The 20000-nt window shown below is 43.1% G+C and overlaps 2 protein-coding genes across 2 annotated transcripts in view; one reads left to right on the forward strand and one right to left on the reverse strand.

The window, feature by feature from the left end:
• Window positions 1-5477, forward strand: part of rbm34 (RNA binding motif protein 34) — a 17573-nt gene extending 12096 nt beyond the window's left edge. The window contains exons 6-11 of the mRNA XM_079844849.1: window positions 1086-1129; window positions 1495-1578; window positions 1650-1713; window positions 1817-1859; window positions 1995-2113; window positions 5046-5477. Coding sequence (XP_079700975.1) covers window positions 1086-1129; window positions 1495-1578; window positions 1650-1713; window positions 1817-1859; window positions 1995-2113; window positions 5046-5390 — 699 coding nt within the window. The 3' untranslated portion in view covers window positions 5391-5477. The remainder of the gene's footprint in view (window positions 1-1085; window positions 1130-1494; window positions 1579-1649; window positions 1714-1816; window positions 1860-1994; window positions 2114-5045) is intronic.
• A 4053-nt stretch (window positions 5478-9530) lies between these two features.
• The window catches only part of tomm20b (translocase of outer mitochondrial membrane 20b), a 13344-nt gene continuing 2874 nt past the window's right edge, over window positions 9531-20000 (reverse strand). The window contains exons 2-5 of the mRNA XM_079844215.1: window positions 19557-19603; window positions 19371-19452; window positions 19122-19264; window positions 9531-9914 (exon numbers count right to left, since the gene is read on the reverse strand). Coding sequence (XP_079700341.1) covers window positions 9870-9914; window positions 19122-19264; window positions 19371-19452; window positions 19557-19603 — 317 coding nt within the window. The 3' untranslated portion in view covers window positions 9531-9869. The remainder of the gene's footprint in view (window positions 9915-19121; window positions 19265-19370; window positions 19453-19556; window positions 19604-20000) is intronic.

A 20000-nucleotide genomic window follows, 5' to 3' on the forward strand; every position in this document is an offset into this window, starting at 1 on the left:
AGCATCCGTTAGAAAAATCGCGTCACAACATCGCGTCCGGTGAATACAGTGAAGGCTGAAATTATTGTTGCGTGGCTACATAACAGTTTAAGCATATGGGATGCATTGCCACGATTGGTCTGACTGGCGCGAGAAAGAGAGAGAGGAGGGTGTGTGTGTGTGTGTGTGTGTGTGTGTGTGTGTGTGTGTGTGTGTGTGTGTGTTACTGATTTTCTACTATCAGTTCTGCTCTCCGCGCGCGATCTTCACGTGTAAAGAGGTCTGCCTTCAGGGCGCGCGCTCGTTGTCAGAGACGCGACTCGGCTCAACTCTCCGTGTCACAGAAAAAAGCTGAGCACTGAACGGAGAAGTTTTCCGTATTGTTGTTTTTCAATAGTGCACAATCGCTTCAATGTTCAAACTGGCAAGGTTTTAAAAGCATTTATTTGACAAACTTTATGAGGACGAAAGTGAAAGCGATCTGGCTTCGGGGCTTGCGCGCGCTGTGTGTGTGTGTGTGTGTGTGTGTGTGTGGCAGCTATGAGAACGGTAATCAACTTACATAAACTGTGTAAAACATGCAGTTACTATAGTGATTCTGGCATCTAGAATCTGAACTAAATTCTAAATGTATCCCGCGCTATGGTGAGCTTCCTGAACACTGAACAGCGGCCGTGTGAATCAGATCCTGCGCGTCATAGGAATTTAACGAGGCTTCGAGGCAGAATTTTTGCCTCGAGGAATTTTTGTAATCGAGTTAATCGAGTAACTCGATGAATCGTTTCAGCCCTAGTGTGTGTGTGTGTGTGTGTGTGTGTGTGTGTGTGTGTGTGTGTGTGTGTGTGTGTGTGTGTGTGTGTGTGTGTGTGTGAGCGTAGTGTGTGTGTGTGTGTGTGTGTGTGTGTGTGTGTGTGTGAGCGTAGTGTGTGTGAGTGAGTGAGTGTGTGTGTGTGTGTGTGTGTGTGTGTGTGTGTGTGTGTGTGAGCGTAGTGTGTGTGTGAGCGTAGTGTGTGTGTGTGTGTGTGTGAGTGTGTGTGTGTGTGTGTGCGGCTCTCATCATGATCTCAGATTGTCTCGTCACTGCTTTGATTGTAATTGTCTTGCAGGTTCGGGAAGATCCGACCATGTCCCGCAAACTGGCGGCCATCCAGTGAGTCTGAGTGTGATATTAATATAAACACACGTTTTCAGAACACTCGACAAACTCACACATCAGAGCAACACACACACACACTCCACATCACACACACTCCACATCACACACACTCTACATCACACACACTCCACATCACACACACTCTACATCACACACACTCTACATCACAAACACTCTACATCACACACACTCCACATCACACACACTCTACATCACAAACACTCTACATCACACACACTCCACATCACACACACTCTACATCACACACACTCCACATCACACACACTCCACATCACACACACTCCACATCACACACTGTTTTCTGTTAATTAATTTTCCTCGATTCTCTCTCCCTTTAGGAGGAAAGTTCATCCCAAAAAGCAGAACATCAACGCGTATGTGGTCTTCAGAGCAGAGGAGGCGGCGTCTGGAGCCCTGGAGCTGTACGCTCATCTTCTGCAGATCCTCTGAGTTATTATATAAAACACACATTAATGCTTCTGAACTGTTGCAGGAACGGGCAGGAGATTCAGACGGGCTTCCATATCCGAGTGGACCGGGTCTCCCAGCACAGCGGAGTGAGTGCCTTCAGTAACAACACCTTTATCCCATAATCAGAGAAGAGCTGAGGCAGAGGAACATGGGCAAAATCCAATAATCAATCTCCTTCTCTTTCCACAGCATGATCATAAAAGGTCGATATTCGTGGGGAATTTGCCATACGGTGAGTGTGTGTGTGTGTGTGTGTGTGTGTGTGTGTGTGTGTGTGTGTGTGTGTGTGTGTGTGTGTGTGTGTGTGTGTGTGTGTGTGTGTGTGTGTGTGTGTGTGAGAGTGTCTCACAGTTTCTCCCTGTCTCAGATCTGTCGGAGCAGCCGCTGCGGGAACACTTCCAGGAGTGTGGGAATGTGGAGGCTGTGCGTTTGGTGCGAGACAGAGACTCTGGGATGGGCAAGGGCTTCGGATACGTCCTGTTTGAGGTCATTATGAGCATTTGATCAACGTCAATCAATATCAGCATCTGCAGAAAACAGCACATTCTGCTCCGCCTCTGAATACACCATTCTGTATTGTGATGTAAAGTCTGAAATGCGAGATGTAAGTAAAGTCAGAAATGCGAGATGTAAGGAAAGTCTGAAATGCGAGATGTAAGTAAAGTCAGAAATGTGAGATGTAAGTAAAGTCAGAAATGCGAGATGTAAGTAAAGTCAGAAATGCGAGATGTAAGTAAAGTCGGAAATGCGAGATGTAAGTAAAGTCGGAAATGCGAGATGTAAGTAAAGTCTGAAATGCGAGATGTAAGTAAAGTCGGAAATGCAAGATGTAAGTAAAGTCTGAAATGCGAGATGTAAGTAAAGTCGGAAATGCGAGATGTAAGTAAAGTCTGAAATGCGAGATGTAAGTAATGTCAGAAATGCGAGATGTAAGTAAAGTCAGAAATGTGAGATGTAAGTAAAGTCAGAAATGCGAGATGTAAGTAAAGTCGGAAATGCGAGATGTAAGTAAAGTCGGAAATGCGAGATGTAAGTAAAGTCTGAAATGCGAGATGTAAGTAAAGTCGGAAATGCGAGATGTAAGTAAAGTCTGAAATGCGAGATGTAAGTAAAGTCTGAAATGCGAGATGTAAGTAAAGTCTGAAATGCGAGATGTAAGTAAAGTCTGAAATGCGAGATGTAAGTAAAGTCTGAAATGCGAGATGTAAGTAAAGTCTGAAATGCGAGATGTAAAAAAAGTCTGAAATGTGAGATGTAAAAAAAGTCTGAAATGCGAGATGTAAAAAAAGTCTGAAATGCGAGATGTAAAAAAAGTCGGAAATGTGAGATGTAAAAAAAGTCGGAAATGCGAGATGTAAGGAAAGTCTGAAATGCGAGATGTAAAAAAAGTCGGAAATGTGAGATGGAAAAAAAGTCAGAAATTAGAGATGTAAAAAAAGTCGGAAATGCGAGATGTAAAGAAAGTCTGAAATGCGAGATGTAAAAAAAGTCGGAAATGTGAGATGTAAAAAAAGTCGGAAATAAGAGATGTAAGGAAAGTCTGAAATGTGAGATGTAAAAAAAGTCGGAAATGTGAGATGTAAAAAAAGTCTGAAATGCGAGATGTAAAAAAAGTCGGAAATGTGAGATGTAAAGAAAGTCTGAAATGTGAGATGTAAAAAAAGTCGGAAATGTGAGATGTAAGGAAAGTCTGAAATGCGAGATGTAAAAAAAGTCGGAAAAGTGAGATGTAAAAAAAGTCGGAAATAAGAGATGTAAGGAAAGTCTGAAATGTGAGATGTAAAAAAAGTCGGAAATGTGAGATGTAAAAAAAGTCGGAAATGTGAGATGTAAAAAAAGTCGGAAATGCGAGATGTAAGGAAAGTCTGAAATGTGAGATGTAAAAAAAGTCTGAAATGTGAGATGTAAAAAAAGTCTGAAATGCTAGATGTAAGTAAAGTCAGAAATGCGAGATGTAAGTAAAGTCTGAAATGCGAGATGTAAGTAAAGTCAGAAATGCGAGATGTAAGTAAAGTCAGAAATGCGAGATGTAAGTAAAGTCAGAAATGCGAGATGTAAGGAAAGTCTGAAATGTGAGATGTAAAAAAAGTCGGAAATGTGAGATGTAAAAAAAGTCGGAAATGCGAGATGTAAGGAAAGTCTGAAATGTGAGATGTAAAAAAAGTCTGAAATGTGAGATGTAAAAAAAGTCTGAAATGCTAGATGTAAGTAAAGTCTGAAATGCGAGATGTAAGTAAAGTCTGAAATGCGAGATGTAAGGAAAGTCTGAAATGTGAGATGTAAAAAAAGTCTGAAATGCGAGATGTAAGTAAAGTCAGAAATGCGAGATGTAAGTAAAGTCTGAAATGCGAGATGTAAGTAAAGTCAGAAATGCGAGATGTAAGTAAAGTCGGAAATGCGAGATGTAAGGAAAGTCGGAAATGCGAGATGTAAGGAAAGTCGGAAATGCGAGATGTAAGTAAAGTCAGAAATGCGAGATGTAAGTAAAGTCTGAAATGCGAGATGTAAGTAAAGTCAGAAATGCGAGATGTAAGTAAAGTCGGAAATGCGAGATGTAAGGAAAGTCTGAAATGCGAGATGTAAGGAAAGTCTGAAATGCGAGATGTAAGGAAAGTCAGAAATGCGAGATGTAAGTAAAGTCAGAAATGCGAGATGTAAGTAAAGTCTGAAATGCGAGATGTAAGTAAAGTCAGAAATGCGAGATGTAAGTAAAGTCAGAAATGCGAGATGTAAGTAAAGTCTGAAATGCGAGATGTAAGTAAAGTCAGAAATGCGAGATGTAAGTAAAGTCGGAAATGCGAGATGTAAGGAAAGTCTGAAATGCGAGATGTAAGGAAAGTCTGAAATGCGAGATGTAAGGAAAGTCAGAAATGCGAGATGTAAGTAAAGTCAGAAATGCGAGATGTAAGTAAAGTCTGAAATGCGAGATGTAAGTAAAGTCGGAAATGCGAGATGTAAGTAAAGTCGGAAATGCGAGATGTAAGGAAAGTCTGAAATGCGAGATGGAAAGTCTGAAATGCGAGATGGAAAGTCGGAAATGCGAGATGTAAGGAAAGTCGGAAATGCGAGATGGAAAGTCGGAAATGCGAGATGGAAAGTCGGAAATGCGAGATGGAAAGTCGGATTTGTGAATTCTTTTCTCAGAATTGCGTGGTTATATCTTTTATAACTTGCAATTGTGAGGAAAACAAGCTTCCATAGTCGATGTCTGATTAAGAGCTCATATTAAACACTATTTTAAGTCATGGTAATAAACTACACCTTTTAAAGACTTGGAGAGATATATCACTGTAGATCCTCGTCTTTTGTTCTCGTGTCCCATGTCCTGTCCTGGAAAATGATGTCTGAGAGAGTGGGACACACACACACACACACACACGCAGACGGTGTTTAGATTCGACTGTATCTTGTGTTTCAGAGCCCAGATTCTGTGATGTTGGCGCTGAGACTCAATGGCTCCACATTACTGGAGCGAAAGATCCGGGTGAAGCGCTCCATGAAGAAGGAAAAGGAGAAGAAAACTCCTCCGGGCCGGCCGGCGGACGCTCCAGGACGAGAGAGACGGAGAGGCGGAGGATTCAAAGGGCCAAAGCAGGACTTCAGGAACAGGACGGGAAGACCGAACTCCGGGATGAATCCTGGCAGGAAACACACACCAGCGTCCTCCTTCAAAGGAGAAACGGCGGATCCGGAAGCCAAGAGAGGAAAAGGACTGAAGAAGAAACTCAAGCAGAGGAAAAAGAAACCGGCCATTCACATTTAACGCCTCTTTTATGTTCTTATGTCACAAATAAACATGTGATTAAACACTGACGTTTCTGTCGCTCTGTAATAAATCAGATTTTAAATGAAAATATCTAATTTAGTCTTGGAGTTATAGACATTTAAATGAAAAAACACGTAAATAATGACTGACACCTGACTTTGATTGGATGTTACTCTCCCTTACTATCAATATTTTGACATTTGAGCATTAGCGTTTAGCTATCGACCTGTGTTTCTGAACTTCTGACGCTGGTTTCGTCTCGATCGGACTAGCGGTTTCGAAGATATCAGCTAACGTTTTATAAGTGTTAAATTACAACGCTGCACAAACCATACGCCGAAACCTGGCGAGTCTGGTATCGTTGGACTCGGCGAGGATTCAGGAGACGATAAAAGTTACTCCCATGAAAATAAGTCAATCTCACCCAAAGTTATAAGCGTTTAAGAAAAAATCTCCACTAGGTAGCGCTGTTTCGAAACTTCTCAGGCTCCTTCAGGGCATCGAGCTGATGACCCAAACCGAGTTTCATAACAATCCGTTCAAGAGTTCATAAAATACAGCATTTTAGCACCCAATTCAAAATGGCCGATATGGTGAAATTGGGTATCAGACGACTTGGCATGCCGTCCTGAATCTAACTTTTATGATTTTTGGACAAACGGTAAACGGTTCTGAAATACGAGATGTAAAAAAAAGTCTGAAATGCGAGATGTAAGTAAAGTCGGAAATGCGAGATGTAAAAAAAGTCGGAAATGCGAGATGTAAGTAAAGTCGGAAATGCGAGATGTAAGTAAAGTCTGAAATGCGAGATGTAAGTAAAGTCTGAAATGCGAGATGTAAGTAAATTCAGAAATGCGAGATGTAAGTAAAGTCTGAAATGCGAGATGTAAGTAAAGTCTGAAATGCAAGATGTAAGTAAAGTCTGAAATGCGAGATGTAAGTAAAGTCAGAAATGCGAGATGTAAGTAAATTCAGAAATGCGAGATGTAAGTAAAGTCTGAAATGCGAGATGTAAGTAAAGTCTGAAATGCGAGATGTAAGTAAAGTCTGAAATGCGAGATGTAAGTAAATTCAGAAATGCGAGATGTAAGTAAAGTCTGAAATGCGAGATGTAAGTAAAGTCTGAAATGCGAGATGTAAGTAAAGTCGGAAATGCGAGATGTAAGTAAAGTCTGAAATGCGAGATGTAAGTAAAGTCTGAAATGCGAGATGTAAGTAAAGTCTGAAATGCGAGATGTAAGTAAAGTCTGAAATGCGAGATGTAAGTAAAGTCGGAAATGCGAGATGTAAGTAAAGTCGGAAATGCGAGATGTAAGTAAAGTCGGAAATGCGAGATGTAAGTAAAGTCTGAAATGCGAGATGTAAGTAAAGTCAGAAATGCGAGATGTAAGGAAAGTCTGAAATGCGAGATGTAAGGAAAGTCTGAAATGCGAGATGTAAGTAAAGTCAGAAATGCGAGATGTAAGGAAAGTCTGAAATGCGAGATGTAAGGAAAGTCTGAAATGCGAGATGTAAGTAAAGTCTGAAATGCGAGATGTAAGGAAAGTCAGAAATGCGAGATGGAAAGTCGGACCAATTTTGGTGAAAATATCTCATTTAGTTTTGGAGTTATAGACATTAATATGAAAAAACACGTAAACAATGACTGACACCTGACTTTGATTGGATGTTACTCTCCCTAACTATCAATATATTGACATTTGGGCATTAGCGTTTAGCTATCGACCTGTGTTTCTGAACTTCTGACGTGGTTTCGAAGATATCAGCTAACGTTTTATAAGTGTTAAATTACAACGCTGCACAAACCATAGGCCGAAACCTGCCGAGTCTGGTATCGCTGGACTCGGCGAGGATTCAGGAGACGATAAAAGTTACTCCCATGAAAATAAGTCAATCTCATCCAAAGTTATAAGCGTTTGAGAAAAAATCTCCACTAGGTGGCGCTGTTTCGAAACTTCTCAGGCTCCTTCAGGGCATCGAGCTGATGACCCAAACCGAGTTTCATAACAATCCGTTCATGAGTTCATAAAATACAGCATTTTAGCACATAATTCAAAATGGCCGATATGGTGAAATTGGGTATCAGACGACTTGGCATGCCGTCCTGAATCTAACTTTTATGATTTTTGGACAAACGGTAAAAAAGTCGGAAATGCGAGATGTAAAGAAAGTCTGAAATGCGAGATGTTAAGTAAAATCTGAAATACGAGATGTAAGTAAAGTCTGAAATGCGAGATGTAAGTAAAGTCTGAAATACGAGATGTAAAAAAAGTCTGAAATGCGAGATGTAAGTAAAGTCTGAAATACGAGATGTAAAAAAAGTCGGAAATGCGAGATGTGAAAAAAGGCGGAAATGCAAGATTTATGTAAAGTTGGAAATGCGAGATGTAAGTAAAGTCTGAAATACGAGATGTAAAAAAAGTCGGAAATGCGAGATGTAAGGAAAGTCAGAAATGCAAGATTTATGTAAAGTCGGAAATGCAAGATTTATGTAAAGTCGGAAATGCGAGATGTAAGTAAAGTCTGAAATACGAGATGTAAAAAAAGCCGGAAATGCGAGATGTAAAAAAAGGTTGAAATGCGAAATGTAAAAAAAGTTGGAAATGCGAGATGTAAAAAAAGTTGGAAATGCGAGATGTAAAAAAAGTTGGAAATGCGAGATGTAAAAAAAGTTGGAGATGCGAGATGTAAGTAAAGTCGGAAATGCGAGATGGAAAGTCGGAAATGCGAGATGGAAAGTCGGACCAATTTTGGTGAAAATATCTCATTTAGTTTTGGAGTTATAGACATTAATATGAAAAAACACGTAAACAATGACTGACACCTGACTTTGATTGGATTTTACTCCTTCTTACTATCAATATTTTGACATTTGGGCATTAGCGTTTAGCTACCGACCTATGTTTCCGAACTTCTGACGTGGTTTCGAAGATATCAGCTAATGTTTTATAAGCGCTAAATTACAACGCTGCACAAACCATAGGCCGAAACCTGGCGAGTCTGGTATCATTGGACTCGGCGAGGATTCAGGAGACGATAAAAGTTACCCATTCCCATTAAAATAAGTCAAGCTCACCCAAAGTTATAAGCGTTTGAGAAAAATTCTCAGGCTCCTTCAGGGCATCGAGCTGATGACCCATACCGAGTTTTGTAACAATCCGTTCAAGAGTTCATAAAATACAGCATTTTAACACAACATTCAAAATGGCCGATATGGTGAAATTGGGTATCAGACGACTCGGCATGCCGTCCTGAATCTAACTTTTATGATTTTTGGACAAAATGTTCAGAAGTTATAAGCAAAAATAGCAATTTTTTGTATCTCCGGACCAATAGGTGGCGCTGCGATGAAACGCAGTTCATGCTTGTGATGACCAACCAAGTTTGGTTTGAATACGATAAAGCGTTGTGAGATATAGCCTTAAGTGTATTTTCACAACCGCTACGTAAAATTTGTTTCAAAGTTTATCAAAAACTATTTTACGAATCAACTTGAATTCCACAACTTTTTTTCAGCATGGTCTGGTTCAATTTTCGTGAAAAAATCGAAGCAACGGCCTAGGAGGAGTTCACAAAAGTAGGTTTTACGGACAAAACAAAATGGCGGAATAGCATGACCCATTTAGAATTTTGTCTCTATCCCTCAGGGTTCAAAAGTTATTAGCATAAACATGAGTCTAACTTTGGACTGGTGGTGGCGCTAGAGGGATTGACTTAGAGACTCCAAATTTGCTATAGTGACAGATGGGCCAGTCCTCTATCGGTGTGCCAAATTACACAACTATCCCGCAAAAGGTTCTATGGGCTGCCATAGTAGACTACAATAGCGAAAGAAGAAGAATAAGAACGCTAACGATTTCAATCTTCACAGCTTCGCCCTAATCACCATTTCATTATCGCCTCATTTCAGCAAGTAAACCACACAATGTTCATTTCACATACTAATGTTTAATATTTGACATGGTGTTCATGAACATAAATGCGTTTGTGCAAGCAAGAATTAGCATCAAGACAGATTAATAAATGCTCTTTTAATAAAGTTAATGCTCAAACTCTGCATTATTCTGTGTTTATATCTGAACTTTAAGGTTTAATCTTTAAATTGCAATCATTATTAATGGAGGCACACAGCATTGATTCATCAAGTGATGTTTTTATTAGGAGTTTACAAAAAGAGGAACTCTTCCCGAGTCCGCACCTTCAGACTGCTTCATATCCCATAATTCCACACCAGACGTCTCAGCCTCGGAGAATAACTTAAACACAAACGTTAGTTAACCAAGAGACACACACACACACTATAACGGATGTTTACAGGTCATGCTTGTCGTTCACACACACATCACCTTCAAACTCATTTCAGATTCAACAAAAGAACATTTCATCCCAAACGCTTCATAAATCCGCATCTGTGCGTTCAGTGGATGGGAAGGGGCGGGGCAGAGCGGTGGACAGGAAGTGATGTCAGAGGTCCTGCTACTCGATGTCATCGTCACTGACGCTCTGAGCGCTGACGATACGCTGCGGGAAAAACAAAACATTTGCATTTGTTCAGACATAAATATTTGATCAAAATGATTCCTCTCATTATTGTGGAGCAGATCAGTGTGGAAGCTTTAAACACTAGAGCAGCTCATCCCATAATACTCACTTAATACAGTTACAAACACTGAGAGGGAGACGGACGGATGGATGAATAGATGGACAGATGGATGGATAGACAGGATTGGCGTTTCAAACACATTGAGTGTTGGCGTTTCACGTTTCAACCACATTGAGTGTTGGCGTTTCAACCACATTGAGTGTTGGCGTTTCAAACACATTGAGTGTTGGCGTTTCAACCACATTGAGTGTTGGCGTTTCAAACACATTGAGTGTTGGCGTTTCAAACACATTGAGTGTTGGCGTTTCAACCACAAACACATTGAGTGTTGGTGTTTCAAACACATTGAGTGTTGGCGTTTCAACCACATTGAGTGTTGGCGTTTCAACCACAAACACATTGAGTGTTGGCGTTTCAACCACAAACACATTGAGTGTTGGCGTTTCAACCACAACCACATTGAGTGTTGGCGTTTCAAACACATTGAGTGTTGGCGTTTCACGTTTCAACCACATTGAGTGTTGGCGTTTCAACCACATTGCGTGTTGGCGTTTCAAACACATTGAGTGTTGGCGTTTCAACCACAAACACATTGAGTGTTGGTGTTTCAAACACATTGAGTGTTGGCGTTTCAACCACATTGAGTGTTGGCGTTTCAACCACAAACACATTGAGTGTTGGCGTTTCAACCACAAACACATTGAGTGTTGGCGTTTCAACCACAAACACATTGAGTGTTGGCGTTTCAACCACAAACACATTGAGTGTTGGCGTTTCAACCACAACCACATTGAGTGTTGGCATTTCAAACACATTGAGTGTTGGCGTTTCAACCACATTGAGTGTTGGCGTTTCAACCACAAACACATTGAGTGTTGGCGTTTCAAACACATTGAGTGTTGGCGTTTCAACCACAAACACATTGAGTGTTGGCGTTTCAAACACATTGAGTGTTGGCGTTTCAACCACATTGAGTGTTGGCGTTTCAACCACATTGAGTGTTGGCGTTTCAACCACATTTAGTGTTGGCGTTTCAACCACATTGAGTGTTGGCGTTTCAAACACATTGAGTGTTGGCGTTTCACACACATTGAGTGTTGGCGTTTCAAACACATTGAGTGTTGGCGTTTCAAACACATTGAGTGTTGGCGTTTCAAACACATTGAGTGTTGGCGTTTCAAACACATTGAGTGTTGGCGTTTCAAACACATTGAGTGTTGTCGTTTCAACCACATTGAGTGTTGACGTTTCAAACACATTGAGTGTTGGCGTTTCAACCACATTGAGTGTTGGCGTTTCAACCACATTGAGTGTTGGCGTTTCAACCACATTGAGTGTTGGCGTTTCAAACACATTGAGTGTTGGCGTTTCAAACACATTGAGTGTTGGCGTTTCAAACACATTGAGTGTTGGCGTTTCAAACACATTGAGTGTTGGCGTTTCAACCACATTGAGTGTTGGCGTTTCAACCACATTGAGTGTTGGCGTTTCAACCACATTGAGTGTTGGCGTTTCAAACACATTGAGTGTTGGCGTTTCAACCACATTGAGTGTTGGCGTTTCAAACACATTGAGTGTTGGCGTTTCAAACACATTGAGTGTTGGCGTTTCAAACACATTGAGTGTTGGCGTTTCAACCACAAACACATTGAGTGTTGGCGTTTCAACCACATTGAGTGTTGGCGTTTCAACCACAAACACATTGAGTGTTGGCGTTTCAACCATAAACACATTGAGTGTTGGCATTTCAAACACATTGAGTGTTGGAGTTTCAACCACATTGAGTGTTGGCGTTTCAACCACATTGAGTGTTGGCGTTTCAACCACATTGAGTGTTGGCGTTTCAACCACATTGAGTGTTGGCGTTTCAACCACAAACACATTGAGTGTTGGCGTTTCAAACACATTGAGTGTTGGCGTTTCAACCACAAACACATTGAGTGTTGGCGTTTCAAACACATTGAGTGTTGGCGTTTCAACCACATTGAGTGTTGGCGTTTCAACCACAAACACATTGAGTGTTGGCGTTTCAAACACATTGAGTGTTGGCGTTTCAACCACAAACACATTGAGTGTTGGCGTTTCAAACACATTGAGTGTTGGCGTTTCAACCACATTGAGTGTTGGCGTTTCAACCACATTGAGTGTTGGCGTTTCAACCACATTGAGTGTTGGCATTTCAACCACATTGAGTGTTGGCATTTCAACCACATTTAGTGTTGGCGTTTCAACCACATTTAGTGTTGGCGTTTCAACCACATTGAGTGTTGGCGTTTCAAACACATTGAGTGTTGGCGTTTCAAACACATTGAGTGTTGGCGTTTCAAACACATTGAGTGTTGGCGTTTCAAACACATTGAGTGTTGGCGTTTCAACCACATTGAGTGTTGGCGTTTCAGGTTTCAACCATATTGAGTGTTGGCGTTTCAACCACATTGAGTGTTGTTGTTTCAACCACATTGAGTGTTGTCGTTTCAACCACATTGAGTGTTGTCGTTTCAACCACATTGAGTGTTGACGTTTCAAACACATTGAGTGTTGGCGTTTCAACCACATTGAGTGTTGGCGTTTCAACCACATTGAGTGTTGGCGTTTCAAACACATTGAGTGTTGGCGTTTCAAACACATTGAGTGTTGGCGTTTCAAACACATTGAGTGTTGGCGTTTCAACCACATTGAGTGTTGGCGTTTCAACCACATTGAGTGTTGGCGTTTCAACCACAAACACATTGAGTGTTGACGTTTCAACCACAAACACATTGAGTGTTGGCGTTTCAAACACATTGAGTGTTGGCGTTTCAACCATTGAGTGTTGGCGTTTCAACCACAAACACATTGAGTGTTGGCGTTTCAAACACATTGAGTGTTGGCGTTTCAAACACATTGAGTGTTGGCGTTTCAACCACATTGAGTGTTGGCGTTTCAAACACATTGAGTGTTGGCGTTTCAAACACATTGAGTGTTGGCGTTTCAACCACATTGAGTGTTGGCGTTTCAACCACAAACACATTGAGTGTTGACGTTTCAACCACAAACACATTGAGTGTTGGCGTTTCAAACACATTGAGTGTTGGCGTTTCAACCATTGAGTGTTGGCGTTTCAACCACAAACACATTGAGTGTTGGCGTTTCAAACACATTGAGTGTTGGCGTTTCAAACACATTGAGTGTTGGGGTTTCATACACATTGAGTGTTAGCATTTCAAACACATTGAGTGTTGGCGTTTCAAACACATTGAGTGTTGGCGTTTCAAACACATTGAGTGTTGGCGTTTCATAGTTTGTCCACCAGAGGGCGCTCTATAACGTGCCGTACAGCAACAACAGCTGATCCAGAGTCATGCTGAGCTGCATTCACAACACAACAGTGATAATCCGTGAAGTGCATGTAAGTTGGCAACGAGACATACATTGCTTGAATAACAATTAAAAGAACATCCCCATTAGACGGACGGACAGATGGATGGATGAACAGACGGACAGGCAGATAGATAGATAGATAGATAGATAGATAGATAGATAGATAGATAGATAGATAGATAGATAGATAGATAGATAGATAGATAGATAGATAGATAGATAGATAGATAGATAGATAGATAGATAGATAGATAGATAGATGGATGGACAGACAGATGGATGGATAGACGGATGGACAGATGGATGGATAGACGGATGGACAGATGGATGGATAGACGGATGGACAGATGGATGGATAGACGGATTGACAGATGGAAGGATAGACGGATGGACAGATGGATGGATAGACAGACAGACAGATGGATGATAGACGGACGGACAGATGGATGATAGACGGATGGACAGATGGATGATAGACAGACAGACAGATGGATGATAGACGGACGGACAGATGCATGATAGACAGACAGACAGATGGATGATAGACGGACGGACAGATGGATGATAGACAGACAGACAGACAGATGGATAGACGGACGGACAGATGGATGGATAGACAGACAGATGGATGATAAACGGACGGACAGATGGATGATAGACAGACAGACAGATGGATGATAGACGGACGGACAGATGGATGGATAGACGGATGGACAGATGAAAGGATAGACGGACAGACAGATGGATGGATAGACGGACGGACAGATGGATAGACGGATGGATAGACGGACAGACAGATGGATGGACAGATGGATAGACGGATGGACAGATGGAAGGATAGACGGATGGACAGATGGATGATAAACGGACAGACAGATGGATGATAGACAGACAGACAGATTGATGATAGACGGACGGACAGATGGATGGATAGACGGATGGACAGATGGAAGGATAGAGAGACAGACAGATGGATGATAGACGGACAGACAGATGGATGGATAGACGGACAGATGGATGGATAGACGGACAGATGGATGATAGACAGACAGACAGATGGATGATAGACGGACGGACAGATGGATGGATAGACGGATGGACAGATGGAAGGATAGACAGACAGACAGATGGATGATAGACGGACAGACAGATGGATGGATAGACGGATGGATAGACGGACAGACAGATGGATGGACAGATGGATAGACAGACAGACAGATGGATGATAGACGGACGGACAGATGGATGATAGACGGATGGACAGATGGATGATAGACGGACGGACAGATGGATAGACAGACAGATGAATGGATCGACAGATGGATAGACAGACAGACAGATGAATGGATCGACAGATGGATAGACAGACAGATGAATGGATCGACAGATGGATAGACAGACAGACAGATGGATGATAGACGCACGGACAGACGGACGGATAGACGGATTGACAGATGGATGGATAGACAGACGGACAGATGGATGGATAGACGGATGTACAGATGGATGATAGACGGACAGACAGATGGATGGATAGACGGATGGATAGACGGACAGACAGATGGATGGACAGATGGATAGACAGACAGACAGATGGATGATAGACGGACGGACAGATGGATGGATAGACGGATGGACAGATGGATGGATAGACGGATTGACAGATGGAAGGATAGACGGATGGACAGATGGATGGATAGACAGACAGACAGATGGATGATAGACGGACGGACAGATGGATGATAGACGGATGGACAGATGGATGATAGACAGACAGACAGATGGATGATAGACGGACGGACAGATGCATGATAGACAGACAGACAGATGGATGATAGACGGACGGACAGATGGATGATAGACAGACAGACAGACAGATGGATAGACGGACGGACAGATGGATGGATAGACAGACAGATGGATGATAAACGGACGGACAGATGGATGATAGACAGACAGACAGATGGATGATAGACGGACGGACAGATGGATGGATAGACGGATGGACAGATGAAAGGATAGACGGACAGACAGATGGATGGATAGACGGACGGACAGATGGATAGACGGATGGATAGACGGACAGACAGATGGATGGACAGATGGATAGACGGATGGACAGATGGAAGGATAGACGGATGGACAGATGGATGATAAACGGACAGACAGATGGATGATAGACAGACAGACAGATTGATGATAGACGGACGGACAGATGGATGGATAGACGGATGGACAGATGGAAGGATAGAGAGACAGACAGATGGATGATAGACGGACAGACAGATGGATGGATAGACGGACAGATGGATGGATAGACGGACAGATGGATGATAGACAGACAGACAGATGGATGATAGACGGACGGACAGATGGATGGATAGACGGATGGACAGATGGAAGGATAGACAGACAGACAGATGGATGATAGACGGACAGACAGATGGATGGATAGACGGATGGATAGACGGACAGACAGATGGATGGACAGATGGATAGACAGACAGACAGATGGATGATAGACGGACGGACAGATGGATGATAGACGGATGGACAGATGGATGATAGACGGACGGACAGATGGATAGACAGACAGATGAATGGATCGACAGATGGATAGACAGACAGACAGATGAATGGATCGACAGATGGATAGACAGACAGATGAATGGATCGACAGATGGATAGACAGACAGACAGATGGATGATAGACGCACGGACAGACGGACGGATAGACGGATTGACAGATGGATGGATAGACAGACGGACAGATGGATGGATAGACGGATGTACAGATGGATGATAGACGGACAGACAGATGGATGGATAGACGGATGGATAGACGGACAGACAGATGGATGGACAGATGGATAGACAGACAGACAGATGGATGATAGACGGACGGACAGATGGATGATAGACGGATGGACAGATGGATGATAGACGGACGGACAGATGGATAATAGACGGACGGACAGATGGATAGACAGACAGATGAATGGATCGACAGATGGATAGACAGACAGACAGATGAATGGATCGACAGATGGATAGACAGACAGATGAATGGATCGACAGATGGATAGACAGACAGACAGACAGATGGATGATAGACGCACGGACAGACGGACGGATAGACGGATTGACAGATGGATGGATGGACAGACGGACAGATGGATGGACAGACGGATGGACAGACGGACAGATGGATGGATAGACGGACGGACAGACGGATGGACAGATGGATGATAGACGGACGGACAGATGGATAGACAGACAGACAGATGAATGGATCGACAGATGGATAGACAGACAGACAGATGAATGGATCGACAGATGGATAGACAGACAGATGAATGGATCGACAGATGGATAGACAGACAGATGAATGGATCGACAGATGGACAGACAGACAGATGGATGATAGACGGACGGACAGACGGATGGACAGATGGATGGATAGACGGATGGACAGACGGATGGACAGATGGATGGACAGATGGATGGATAGACGGACGGATGGACAGATGGATAGACGGATGGACAGATGGATGATAGACGGACGGACAGATGGATAGACAGACAGACAGATGAATGGATCGACAGATGGATAGACAGACAGATGAATGGATCGACAGACAGATGAATGGATCGACAGATGGATAGACAGACAGATGAATGGATCGACAGATGGATAGACAGACAGACAGATGGATGATAGACGCACGGACAGACGGACGGATGGACAGATGGATGGACAGACGGACGGATGGACAGACGGACAGATGGATGGATAGACGGATGGATAGACAGACAGACGAATGGATCGACAGATGGATAGACAGACAGACAGATGAATGGATCGACAGATGGATAGACAGACAGACAGATGAATGGATCGACAGATGGATAGACAGACAGATGAATGGATCGACAGATGGATAGACAGACAGACAGATGGATGATAGACGCACGGACAGACGGACGGATGGACAGACGGACGGACAGACGGACAGATGGATAGACGGATGGACAGATGGATGGACAGACGGACGGATGGACAGACGGACAGATGGATGGATAGACGGATGGACAGATGGATGGACAGACGGATGGATAGACAGACGGATGGACAGACGGACAGATGGATAGACGGACAGATGGATGGATAGACGGATGGACAGATGGATGGACAGACGGACGGATGGACAGACGGACAGATGGATGGATAGACGGATGGACAGACGGACAGACGGATGGATAGACAGACAGATGGACAGACGGACGGATGGACAGACGGACAGATGGATGGATAGACGGATGGACAGATGGATGGACAGACGGATGGATAGACAGATGGATGGACAGACGGACAGATGGAACCACATTGAGTGTTGGCGTTTCAACCACATTGAGTGTTGGCGTTTCACACACATTGAGTGTTGGCGTTTCAAACACATTGAGTGTTGGCGTTTCAAACACATTGAGTGTTGGCGTTTCAAACACATTGAGTGTTGTCGTTTCAACCACATTGAGTGTTGTCGTTTCAACCACATTGAGTGTTGGCGTTTCAAACACATTGAGTGTTGACGTTTCAAACACATTGAGTGTTGGCGTTTCAAACACATTGAGTGTTGGCGTTTCAAACACATTGAGTGTTGGCGTTTCAAACACATTGAGTGTTGGCGTTTCACACACATTGAGTGTTGGCGTTTCAAACACATTGAGTGTTGGCGTTTCAAACACATTGAGTGTTGGCGTTTCAAACACATTGAGTGTTGTCGTTTCAACCACATTGAGTGTTGACGTTTCAAACACATTGAGTGTTGGCGTTTCAACCACATTGAGTGTTGGCGTTTCAACCACATTGAGTGTTGGCGTTTCAACCACATTGAGTGTTGGCGTTTCAACCACATTGAGTGTTGGCGTTTCACACACATTGAGTGTTGGCGTTTCAAACACATTGAGTGTTGGCGTTTCAAACACATTGAGTGTTGGCGTTTCACACACATTGAGTGTTGGCGTTTCAAACACATTGAGTGTTGGCGTTTCACACACATTGAGTGTTGGCGTTTCAAACACATTGAGTGTTGGCGTTTCAAACACATTGAGTGTTGGCGTTTCAAACACATTGAGTGTTGTCGTTTCAACCACATTGAGTGTTGGCGTTTCACACACATTGAGTGTTGGCGTTTCAACCACATTGAGTGTTGACGTTTCAAACACATTGAGTGTTGGCGTTTCAACCACATTGAGTGTTGGCGTTTCAACCACATTGAGTGTTGGCGTTTCAACCACATTGAGTGTTGGCGTTTCAACCACATTGAGATAGACGGATGGACAGACGGACAGACGGATGGATAGACAGACAGATGGACAGACGGACGGATGGACAGACGGACAGATGGATAGACGGATGGACAGACGGACAGACGGATGGATAGACAGACAGATGGACAGACGGACGGATGGACAGACGGACAGATGGATGGATAGACGGATGGACAGATGGATGGACAGACGGACAGACGGATGGATAGACAGATGGATGGACAGACGGACAGATGGATAGACGGATGGACAGATGGATGGACAGACGGACAGATGGATAGACGGATGGATAGACAGACGGATGGATAGACGGACAGATGGATAGACGGATGGATAGACAGACGGATGGATAGACGGACGGACAGATGGATGGATAGAGTCTGTCAATCGAGCGAGTGAAGGAAGGAGTGAAGGAAGGAGTGAAGGAGTGTCACCTGGCTGATGGTGGGGAGTTTGGTGAGCAGCATCTGGAAGACTGGAGGAGGAAGAGTCTGCTGAAGGACCTGCAGGAGCTGCTGAGGCTGACCACACACAGCGATCGCATTCGTCAGGTGATCCACGCCCTTCTCATAGTCTCCTGAGAGAGAGAGAGAGAGAGAGAGAGAGAGAGAGAGAGAGAGAGGGGGATGATGGGTAACAGCTCTTGGTTCAGCCCCCAGTGTGTGAGAGGCAGTGATCCTCACCCTGTGCCAGCAGCTCCTCTCCCAGCTGGATCTCCTCCAGGAAGAACTTCTGCACGGCTTCAGCGTCCTTCAGGTCAGGCAACTACACAGAAATATACAAACATTTGAGCATTTCTCATAATCATGAATCATAATTCACACCATCAATGAGGAATAATGCAAACATAAGTGTGTGTGTACAGTTACCCTGGACAATCCAGCTTTATCCTGAGCTGCCTTCTGCTTTCTCCTTCCTGAAACAACACCACATCCACACACACGTGAGGAACTCAGACAGACAGACAGACAGACAGACAGACAGACAGACAGATAGACAGACAGACAGACAGATATATATATAGATAGATAGATAGATAGATAGATAGATAGATAGATAGATAGATAGATAGATAGATAGATAGATAGATAGATAGATAGATAGATAGATAGATAGATAGACAGATAGATAGACAGATAGATAGACAGATAGATAGATAGATAGATAGATAGATAGATAGATAGATAGATAGATAGATAGATAGATAGATTGATAGACAGACAGACAGACAGACAGACAGACAGACAGACAGACAGACATATAGTCAGATAGACAGATATATAGTCAGATAGACAGACAGACATATAGTCAGA

Source organism: Gobio gobio (assembly GCF_949357685.1).
Source record: "Gobio gobio genome assembly, chromosome: 19".
NCBI lineage: Eukaryota > Metazoa > Chordata > Actinopteri > Cypriniformes > Gobionidae > Gobio > Gobio gobio.